Below are 12,103 nucleotides of genomic sequence, written 5' to 3' on the forward strand. Positions count from 1 at the left end.
TCTGCCCAGGGGAAGAGATGTGCAGTAAGAACAGAGTAAGAACGAAATTGACTTTATTGGTACATAGCATGGGACACTGTTGAAAACAATGGAGACTTTGGTGGTAAACAAGAGAAGGCTGGTATCATCTTGAGAGCAACATACTAAACCATAGGCCAGCTAAGTGGTCTAACCGAAAGAACCAGAGAAAGAGGCAGCTTAGAACAGCCCTCCAAGAGTCCTACAAGTCTCAAAGACTGGCCTCAGAGACTACCCCTGCCGAGGGGCCCAAATTTAATTGGATCATATTGTGGAGCAATTTATGCTTCAGCATATTATCAAAAATAATAGCACAAAAGATTAACAGCTAAGTGTGATTCCAGTGGATGCAAGCAGCTTAACAGAGTTCAGGGAAGGAGACAGTTGAGAGAGCCCTACTAAAAACCACCGACATCCCAGACTGAGTGCAGACGGCCAAGGCTGCGCCCTCTAAGCGGCAACATCCGTGGCTGCTCACCGTGGGGGAAATAGACTTCACTGAAATAGTACGGCCAAGTTACAAACAAGCAACCAACGAGACCTGGAAGGAATGGGCTCAATATCCAGAGTTGCTGCAATACATTATCTAAATTGCCCAATTTGCAACAAAAAATTGAGACATGCAAAGAAACAGCAAATGTGACCCATACGCAAGAAAAAAGCAAGCGACAGAAATCGCCTTTGCAAAGTCCTAGATGTCATGCTTAGTCAGCATAGAGTTCAAAGCAATTATTATAAATGTATTTAAAGAATTAAAGGAAACCAGCTTATAGCTGTAAAGGAGAGTAAATGATAGTATCAAATGGAAAATATAAGTAAATGGAAAATTTTTTTAAATAACAAATGGGAATTCTGGAGTCGAAAAGTAAATTAAAAATTCACTAGAGGTGTTCAGCAGTATATTTGAGGTGACAGAGTAAAGGATCAGTGAACAGAGTTTATACATTTTGAAGAACTGAAGAAAAATAAAAATGAACAGAGTTTCAGTAAAATGTGGGCCATGTTGAAGCACACCACATCATAGAAATGAAATGCCGGAAGGAAAAGAAAGAAAAGAATAGAAAAAACACCTCAAGTAATGGCTGAAAACTTCCCCACCTTTAAAATTTGATTAAAAACAAACAAACAAACAAACAAACATGAATCTATACATCCCAAAGCTCAGTGAACTTTAAGTAACATAAAAACAAAAGTAGCCACACTCAACCACATCTTAGTAAAAAAACATTTTAAAGCCAAAGATCCAGGGAATTTTGAAAGTAATGCATACCTTGTTTTATTGTGCTTTACTTTGCTGCAAGTCTATTGATGCCATTTTTCCAACAGCATTTGCTCACTTCTCATGTCTCTGTGTCACATTTTGGTAATTTTCACAATATTTCAAACTTTTCCTTATTATATTTGTTATGATGATCTGTGATTCGTGATTATGACTTACTGAAAGCTCAGATAATAGTTAGCACTTTTTAGCATCAAGGTATTTTTTATTTAAGGGATGTACATTGTTTTTATAAGATATACTGCTATTGCACACTTAATAGACTACGGTATGGTATAAACATAACATTTGGGGGCACCTGGGTGGCTCAGTCAGTTGATCATCTGACTCTTAATTTTGGCTCAGTCATGATCCCAGGGTCATGGGATCAAGCCCCATGTCAGGCTCAAGGCTGAGTGTGGATCTCCCTCTACCCTTCTCCCCTGCTTTCTCTCTCTCTGTTTCTCTCTCTCTCTGTCTCTTCCTCTCTCCCTCACTCCCTCCCTCCCTCTTTAAAAAAAATAAATAACTTTTATGTGCATTAGGAAACAACAAAAAAGTTGTTTGACTTGCTTTATTGTGATTTTCACTATATTGCGATGCTCTGGATCCAAATCCACAGTATCTCTGAGGTGTGCCTGTATCTTGAAAGACAGAGGTTGTCAAAGTTATTTGAAAAAACAAGACCCAACCATATGCTGCCTACAGGCAACACACTTTCTTTTTTATCTTTTGAATTATTTATTTATTATTGTTATATCTCCATTGTTAGCAGATCCGATGATAAAATTGACACATGGTTTATGTGTCAATAAATATTTCATTCTTTATACAAAATGCAAACATTACATTTTTTCACACTTTAGATTCAAAGATACAAATAGGTTGACAGTAAAAAGATCAATAAAGACTTATCAAGGGCTGGGAGCTTGGAGGTTCTCTTTCTGCTTGTTCCAGAGACAGCACAGCCTTGAGCATACATAGGATCTTGCAGATTGCCAGAGGTGAATGTGATTTTATTTTGAAGCCTGGCTTCCCAGTATTTACCCTGGGTCACAGTAGTTTAGTGTTCACTCCATGTTTGGTTAGAGGTTGTGTTTAAGTCCCTTTTGCCAGTGAGTTGTCCTGTGTTGATGGGTCTGTATGGGATTATGGAATGTTTTCAGGTCTTTCCCATGTCCTGTTAGAATTGCTTCTGAGTGGGTGCAGCCTAGTGCACACACCCAGCCTTCTCAACCCCCAGTGTTTCCTGTGATCCCAGGAGGGCTGTCCTCTGCTTTCTCTTTCCTTGGTTCTCTCTATTAAATGTCTGTTTTGTTTGCTATGATTTTTTTTTTTTTTTATATCATGGAGCTACCAGTATTCTCTTAACTACTCTCTACCAAGGTCTTCGTTATTTTCAACAACACCTTAGGCATGAAGTTCTTCACTCATTGTTCCAAATAAAGTCAGTCCTTTCAGGCAGAGCCTTTCATCCTTAATAACTGTCTTTCTCCCCAAGCAAAACACTTGTGCTACTGCTCCAGAGCTGGGGATGAGACCACTTTTCCCCAAGTGCCATCTCATTCTGGGGACACTTGAGGCAGGAGATAGCAGTCCCTGGTCTTCTCAGTTGCCCCCCCCCCCCCATATGGAATCTTCACCCTCCAAGTGAGCTCCAGCTCCCAGGAGGCAGTTGGAGTCCCAATATTCTTGGCCTCCCACAGCTGGGTAGAACATCCACCCTACAGGTGGGGACTAGGTGGAGGAAGGGAGCCAAGATTTTCTCTGCCTGCCTACTTGGAATGGAGCTTCTACAAAATAGGGTTGGAGGGAGTGAGAAACACAGGCAGCCTGCCTCCCCCAGCGTGAAACTGTAACCCCAGACTGGGAGTTGTGGAAAGGGGGAGTCTCCATGTTGGCCATGCCTTCCCGGAGTAGAGCACCTGGCATACAGCTTCCATTAACACGTGGCTGGTTGGGAGAGTTAAGGGAGAAGGTTGTAGTTCACATGCCACAGACTGTTGCTATTCTTGCCAAGATTTGGTAGATTTTCTTAAATAAATGTTTCTCCATATGCTTAAAGCCCTTAGGACAATTTCCAGAGACTGTAAATGATTATATTTTATAATTTTTGCTATTTAAATTGTGGTTTTGCTCCAGAGAATGTCTGCTAAGTTCCTCACTGCACCACTCTAGAAATCCATGTTTCATTTTTGATTTTGATATATATTAAGATGTAGTTTGGTTTGACCTCTCTTTCAGGTGGAATTAATGTTTAGAATTCCTTCATTTTACAGTTGATTTTGTTTCAAAAAATTGAGATAAGTAACAAAGTTTCAGGATTTTACCATTTAAAAAATTAGGGTAGCCTTAATATTCTTAATAAATGAAAATCCTAACTAGATATAATCATCATTACATTTTTCTCCTACATCTTGAATTCTAATAATATGATGATGAATCTAGGGAAACGCAGCTTGATTCATAATTAAATAACTATTAATTTAACTTACTGCGACATCTCTGTTTCTTATATATCCTGTTTCCATCCAAGTGTTTATTATGGATATGAATAAATAATAAGTAAGTAAATTATGTACCCACATTATTTACTAAATAAATGACTGAAACTAAAAATAGTGATTTTTAAACTCTGCAAGGATTGTAATAGTGCTCAGCTGAGTGAATGAGGTATGAACACATTCATCTCAGCAGAAGAACAGAGTGGTTAAGACTGCAGGGTCTGAAGACTCTTGCCCAAGTACTTTCCTGGCAGTATGACTTTGAGTTACTTATCTCTCTGTGCCTCAGTTCTTCCCCTGGTAAAGGAACATAACTATGCCCTACATTATGCTATAGGACATGAGGATTAATAAATTAGTGCATATAGCTGCTTAGAACAGTTCCTGGCATATGGTAGGTATTCAGTAGTTGTTACTACTGTTTGTTTCATGTACATTAACCACTCATGCTTCTCTGTGAATTCGGGGTCATTACTCTATTTTAAAGATGAAACAAAATATGTATAACTTTTATTTGTTTATTTAAAAATGAAAACACATATTCTTTAATGTTGCAAATACTTGGAATACCTTGCAGAACTCCTCTGGTTCTGATCCTAAACTTACTGATACAAATGAATGATAAGATGTAAGCTCCATCCTTGTACTCTCAGTGTGTTTCTTTTTAGCAATTTCTGAGCCTGGCTTTTATCAGTCTTACCAAAACGACAAATCTTATCAACCATTCAAGATTAGCTATCCAAAGAGGTTGCCTGTGAGAGAACTGAATTTTATTCTGTCAGAATTGTCTAAGCACAATAAAATCAAACAAACAAATAAACAAAAAAACCCACCTCTCTAGAATGAAAAAGCTCCATGAGGACAGGAGCCTTGCTCACTTTTGTCGCATAATATCCATCTCCCAAAACAGTGCCTAAGATATATCACATTTTAAGTGTAGATATATGCAGAGATATGAATGGATTTTGAGTTACTATGCTGTCCTCTGGCAGTGCTACCCATCAAGTGCCTGGGTAGATGTGCCTGGGCCTTGGCCGGAGCTGGACAGGTTTGAAATGTGGGTATTAAGAAGAGTGGCTGTGATGAGGAAGGGCATGTTTAGAGAAAGAGAAGGACTAAGATGTAATAAACCTCCCACGAAGTTTAATAAACATGAGAAGAGGGGCACCTGGGTGACTCAGTCATTTAAGCATCTGACTCTAGCTCAGGTCATGATCTCATGGTTCATGGGTTCAAGCCCCACGTTGGGCTCTGTGCTGACAGTTCAGAGCCTGGTTCAGATTCTGTGTCTCCTTGTCTCTCTGCCCCTCCACCAATTGTGCTCTCTCTCGCTCTCTCTCTCTCTCTCTCTCTCTCTGAAAAATAAAAATTTAAGAAAAAAAAATGAAGAGAAGGGCCAAAAGAGAGGAGGAAAAATAAAAAAACACCAAGATAATGATACCTTTTGTAAATCAGGGAAGAGGTGTTTTATAAATCAGTGAAGGACTAATCAATAATGGCAGATGTTATAGAGGTTAAACTGATGAAGTTGAGAAAGTAGCACTGAATTTCATGATTAGGAGGCTTAGAGTAATCTCAGTGGAGTGATGGATGCAGAAGCAGATTAAAGTGGGAAAAGGAACAAGACTGTGGGGAGACAGTGGAAGCAGATACAGATTGGATTTCCTAGACATTTGATCTTGATATTAACAGACTGCAGAAGTCAGAGAAATAACTGAGTTTGGATAGAATGTGTATTTGTATTCTTAGCCTTAGGGAGATACAATCATATTTAAAGACCCAGAGGAAGAAACCACACCTCCCTCCTCCCCAAAAATACAAGATGAAATGATTGTATAGGAAAAAAAGGTGTAAATGACATTTTGAATTCTAAAGATTGGTAGTATATAGAACTAGAGCTTAGGTGAGGCCAAAGAAATTCCCTCTCATTCAGGAGACTAGAGAGGCATCTGGGGAAAAGGGAGATGGATATTCTAGAACCTGTCACCGAGCAGCCTAAACCAGAGTGAAGATTCAGGTAACTTTCGGCTTTAACAAGGACACTGAACTTGAAATTGGGTGGAAGCCCTGTCTGTCTTGCAGGGAAATATTGTTTTCAGGCTTATAAGGAACATTCCAAAAAATAGTTGACTCAAGGACCATCAAAATGGGCTGAGGACAAGACCCTTCTTAACTCCCACAATAGTAAACATGTTATTAGAAGGGTGTTAATAAGTTAATGTTGCATCTTACAATTAAAAATTCTTACAACAGAAAAAAAAAAAAAGGTATGGTGAAGTAGATGACAGGATACCACAACCAACAAAAAAAAAATGTTTTTCAAATTGCAGTATCATAAATTACTATAAATATTTTAAGTTAATATCAAATATTTAATATAAAACATAACATTAATATGTAATATATAATTTCTATAATATATTTAAATATTGTTTCTAATATATAAGAAAATCAGTGGTGGGGGCACTTGGGTGACTCAATCAGTTAAACGTCCAATCTTGATCACAGCTCAGGTCTTGATCTCAGGGTTGTGAGTTCAAGCCCCGCATTGAGCTCCACGCTAGGCGTGAAGCCTACTTGGAAAGAGAGAGAGAGAGAGAGAGAGAGAGAGAGAGAGAGAGAGAGAGAAAGAAAGAGAAAGAAAGAAAGGAAGGAAGAAAGAAAGAAAGGAAGAAAGAGAAAAAAAAAGAAAGGGCAAGCAAAGAAAAGAAAGGGAGAGGGAGAGAGGAAGGAAGAGAAAGAGGGGAGGGAGGAAGGAATAAAGAAAGGTGGGAGGGAGGAAGGAAAGGAAGGAAGGAAGGAAACGAGTAGTGGATATTGACATTTTATTTCATCTTAAATCTTAACATAGATACCAACTTGAGTTTAATTACAAGATGTTCTTTTATGTTTCCTTTTTCTTTAAGCTGCTAATAGTAAATGGATCCACGAACATCCAGAAAGTGCATATAACCTTGTAAATTCTCCACACTTAAAACCTGCCTGGGTCTTAGACAGAGCACTGTGGCATTTATCCTGTGACGTTGCAGAAGGGAAATACAAAGAAAAAGGAGTACCTGCTTTGATTGAAAATGATCATCAAATGAATGTCAGTATGTATAGAGGAGTACCACACTAAAACAGAATAACAGAATTTCTTTTTTTTAAATATAATTTGTCAAATTGGCTTACATACAACACCCAGTGCTCATCCCAACAAGGGCCCTCCTCAATGCCCATCACCCATTTTCCCTCTTCCCCACCACTCCCCGCCCCCCATCCACCCTCAGTTTGTTCTCTGTATTTAAGAGTCTCATGTGGTTTGCCTCCCTTCCTCTCTCAGAATAACAGAATTTCTAAAGTACAAATTAAATATATGGTTGAAAATTACTTAGAGTCTATCTTTATTATGGTAAATATGTTTTGTGAAAAGATTTTGAATATATTTTTTTCAACTATTGAAATTTTTCAGTGCATTCGAAAAATAATTTGGGAGGATATTTTTCCAAAGATTCAACTCTGGGAATTTTTCCAAGTGGACGTTCACAAAGCAGTTGAGCAATTTAGAGGACTTCTTACACAAGGTAAGTGATATACATTAGAATGTTCCTAGCAATTTAAAAAAAAATTATTACTCTTAAAGGGATAGCTCTTCTTTTCTAAGGTTAAGACATTATTAAATCTGTTATCATTATATGATATTTGTGCTACTATAAACTGATTGTGGAAGCTGAGAGTTAGCAGAGACATCTAAAGAGTATGTCATAATAATACATAACATAATAATTTCTCTTGGGGACTGTTTCTTACTATTGGTTCCTTAGCACAGTGCTCAGAATATAATAGAGCTCAGTATATGTTTGTTAAATACATGAATGGGAGGGGGGTAGAGCAGATTATTTCAGCTGCCGAAAGCTCAAAACAGGCTTTGAAACAGAGAAATGTAGTGTTCTGTTGGCTAAAGTAGAAATCTTAACTGAGGTAGAAGGGCTTCCAGCTGATGGGGCCCACCATTAAGGCTACCTACCCACTAGTAAGACTGACCCAGATAATAGCAAGGAGCAGATCTTCAGTTCAGGACATAACTAAACTAAAGAAGTGAATCATTGTGTCCCTGACAAAGGAGGGGAGTAAAAGGCTCAAAGGGTTTTGAGGAGGCAAATTAGAGAGAAATATCATAAAGATGTATCTACAATTAGTGTAGGACAGCCTAACAGCAAGGATATTGCTGGCTCTTAAAATAAGAAATTCTCTTCCTCATCTAGAATCTAGAGCTAGAATAATACCCAGAAATACTACTTTCAAAGGAGAAGTCAGGGGGCACCTGGGGGGCTCAGTTGGTTGAGCGACTGACTCTTGATTTTAGCTCGGGTCATGATCCCAGGGTCATGGAATCAAGCCCTGTGTAAGACTCCATGCTGAGAGTGGAGCCTGCGTGGGATTCTCTCTCTGTCCTCTGCCTCTCTTTCCAGCTCACGCTCTCTTTCTCTCTCAGATAAAATAAAATAAAATAAAATAAAATAAAATAAAATAAAATAAAATAATAAAATGAAATGAAATAAAATAAAATAAAATAAAATAAAATAAAATAAAATAAAATAAAATCCATTTCCTCTTAACACCAAAAAAGGAAAAGTCCGTATTACTTGAGGTCTAGAAACTTAAGGTCAGATTCACACTTCAGCTTTCCCAATTGTGTAACATCTTGATACATGAAATTTTTATATTAACTTTTCTTCATGTTTCATTTCACTAAAAGGCCTCTATCTTCTCTTCCCTCTGATATTTATAAGCTGTATTATTTAAATGCAATAGTGTGTACTCATAGTAAAGAAAAAACAAACAGTACAAAAATACAATTAAAAAAATGTGTGACTCCTTCTCCCTCAGAACTCAATTCTTAGAGGGAACTATGTACCAATTAATAGTTTTTGTGTCTCTTTTCAGACTCTTTTTGAAAGGAATTAAAATTTTATATACATTTTTTATAATTGTGTATGTATAAATTAAATATATGTTTTATATCTCTTATACACACACAGAAGACTACAGCTTACAGACTGTTTAAACAGTGAAGTTCTTTAGCCTTTTCAATAAATTATTTCCAGTTTTTTCATCATTCTTTCATTCATTTAATACTTATCTTTTGAACCACCTACTACATACTAGGTACTCTTCCCGGCATGAGGATTCAGTGGTGAACACAGCAAGCCCTTACTTTAGTAGAACTTATATCCTTATAAGCAGTATTGTAGAAAATATATCCTTGTATGTGTTTTTACTTATGTGAATAAATCTGCAGAATAAATTGTTAGACACAGAATTCCTGGGTCAAAGAGTTTACAAATTTAATGATAAATTTACAATAGATATTGTCCAGTTGCTTTTCAACACAAGTTGTACTAATTTACATCATCACTAAATATACCCTCACCAACAAGATACCATTAATCTTTATAATCTTTGTCAATTGGACAAAACACTCCTTATTTTAATTTGCAGCTTTTTGCTCATTAGTGAAGTATCTTTTCACGTGTTACTTTACCATTTTTCCATTAATTGTATATGAATGTTCTTTCCCTATTTTTCTGTTAGGTTGGGGTTATTTGACATTTTCACATTGACTTATTATTATTGGTGATTCCTTATTATACTGGCCTCACATATGCCCTCCTAGTATGCTGTTGACCCTTTAACTCTTGATTTATGGAGGTATTTTTTTCAGTATAGTCAAATTTGTCAGTCTTGTCTTTTATGGCTTCTGATTTCACATCATGCTGAGAAAAATCCTTCCATCAACATTGTTTTATTCTAATAATCTTATTTATATTTTACATTTAAATGTTCAATACACCTGTAATTTATTTTTGTATATTATATAAGTTATTTATTTTTATTCAGAAAATGATATTGAATTTATAATCCATCCTTTTTTACTGATTTGTAGTACCACCATAAATCCTTCATAGTGTAGTCATATGCGAAATATATATAGGTTTGTTATCTATACTATTACAGTGATCTTTTATTCACTCTATCAATATTGAAGACTGTTTTATCATTTACACTGATTGTGTAGCTTTTTCTTTTTTTTCAAACACTTCTTGGCAGTTTTCATATGGTTACTCTTTTTTAATTTAATTTAATTTAATTTAATTTAATTTAATTTTAATTTATATATAGTGCAACAATGATTTTGGGAGTAGATTCCTTAATGCCCCTTACCCATTTAGCCCATCCCCTCCCCAAACCCCTCCAATAACCCTCTGTTTGTTCTCCATATTTAAGAGTCTCTTATGTTTTGTACCCCTCCCTGTTTTTATATTATTTTTGCTTCCCTTCCCTTGTGTTCATCTGTTCTGTGTCTTAAAGTCCTCATATGAGTGAAGTCATATGGTATTTGTCTTTCTCTGACTGACTAATTTTGCTTAGCATAATATCCTCTAGTTCCATCCACGTAGTTGCAAATGGCAAGATTTCATTCTTTTTGATTGCCAAGTAATACTCCATTGTATATGTATACCACATCTTCTTTATCCATTCATCCATCGATGGACATTTGGGCTCTTTCCATACTTTGGCTATTGTTGATAGGGCTGCTATAAACATTGGGGTGCATGTGCCCCTTCAAAACAGCATACCTGTATCCCTTGGATAAATACCTAGTAGTGCAATTGCTGGGTCATAGGGTAGTTCTATTTTTAGTTTTTTGAGGAACCTCCATACTGTTTTCCAGAGTGGCTGCACCAGTTTGCATTTCCACCAGCAGCGCAAAAGAGATCCTCTTTCTCCGCATCCTCGCCAACATCTGTTGTTGTCTGAGTTGTTAATATTAGCCATTCTGCCAGGTGCGAGGTGGTATCTCATGGTGGTTTTGATCTGTATTTCCCTGATGATGAGTGATGTTGAGCATTTTTTCATGTGTCGGTTGGCCATCTGGATGTCTTCTTTGGAGAAGTGTCTATTCATGTCTTTTGCCCATTTCTTCACTGGATTATTTGTTTTTTTTGGGTGTTGAGTTTGATAAGTTCTTTATGGATTTTGGACACTAACCCTTTATCTGATATGTCATTTGCAGATATCTTCTCCCATTCCATCAGTTGCCTTTTAGTTTTGCTGATTATTTCCTTCCCTGTGCAGAAACTTTTTATTTTGAGGAGATCCTGGTAGTTAATTTTTGCTTTTGTTTCCCTTGCCTCTGGAGACATGTTGAGTAAGAAATTGCAGTGGCCAAGGTCAAAGAGGTTTTTGCCTGCTTTCTCCTAGAGGATTTTGATGGCTTCCTGTCTTACATTTAGGTCTTTCATTCATTTTGAGTTTATTTTTGTGTATGGTGTAAGAAAGTGGTCCAGGTTCATTTATCTGCATGTTGCTGTCCAGTTTTCCCAGCACCACTTGCTGAAGAGACTGTCTTTATTCCATCGGATGGATATTCTTCCCTGCTTTGTCAAAGATTAGTTGGCCATATGTTTGTGGGTCCATTTCTGGGTTCTTTATTCTGTTCCATTGATCTGAGTGTCTGTTTTTGTGCCAGTACCATACTTGATGATACAGCTTTGTAATACAGCTTTAAGTCCAGAATTATAATACCTCCTGTGTTGGTTTCCTTTTTCAAGATTGCTTTGGCTATTTGGGGTCTTTTCTGATTCCATACAAATTTTACGATTGTTTGTTCTAGCTTTGTGAAGAATGCTGGTATTATTTTGATAGGTATTGCTCATATGGTTACTCTTGCAGATGAACCTCAGACACTGGATTTTAAGAATTTATATGTATTTTATCTTATTTTGTGCTTTTATAAGCCACTTCAAGTTCTCTTTAGAATAAGCCAGATATTAGTTAGTAGTTATAAAATCAAGCCCAGTGGGGGCAATCCTGCACAACATCTAATTTACTAAGAACAAGTTCCAGAAAAGGCATGAAAATTCCTCCCACAGAGCATTTATTTACTTTTTAATTTTTTATTTTTATGTAAGGAATATGCTTGTTGGTGAAAAGGAAAAAAGTATAGAAACAACCCTGTGTGCTTCTTTCAGAGAATGTAAAGAAACACTTTTGAATAGAAAGCAGTCTTTGAAGAAAAAGACCTCCTGATATTAGTGTATTTGCTAACACCTAAAAAGAAAACTTGTGCCACCAGCATCCTTAATGCCCTAAAATATGTATAGTAGAATAAGTGAATGCCGACTGAAGCAGAAAAGTGGGGAAGTGTTTGAACTGATAGGAATCCCTGTGTTTTTCTTCTATAATGTTCTTGTCTCTCCCTCCCTCCCTTCCCCCCCCCCCCCCCGCTCTCTCTCCCGCCCCACCCTCTCTGTGTATATATATATGTGTGAGTGTGTGT

At 36.9% G+C, this 12,103-nt stretch overlaps 1 protein-coding gene across 5 annotated transcripts in view; it reads left to right on the forward strand.

The window, feature by feature from the left end:
- AGL (amylo-alpha-1, 6-glucosidase, 4-alpha-glucanotransferase) overlaps positions 1-12,103 on the forward strand; it is an 82,388-nt gene that overhangs the window by 20,487 nt on the left and 49,798 nt on the right. For all 5 annotated transcript variants that reach the window (XM_042953017.1, XM_042953018.1, XM_042953020.1 and 2 more), the window contains 2 exons: positions 6,687-6,868; positions 7,232-7,343. In XM_042953017.1, the coding sequence (XP_042808951.1) occupies positions 6,687-6,868; positions 7,232-7,343 (294 nt within the window). The remainder of the gene's footprint in view (positions 1-6,686; positions 6,869-7,231; positions 7,344-12,103) is intronic.

Source organism: Panthera leo, chromosome C1 (assembly GCF_018350215.1).
Source record: "Panthera leo isolate Ple1 chromosome C1, P.leo_Ple1_pat1.1, whole genome shotgun sequence".
Taxonomy (NCBI): Eukaryota; Metazoa; Chordata; class Mammalia; order Carnivora; family Felidae; genus Panthera; species Panthera leo.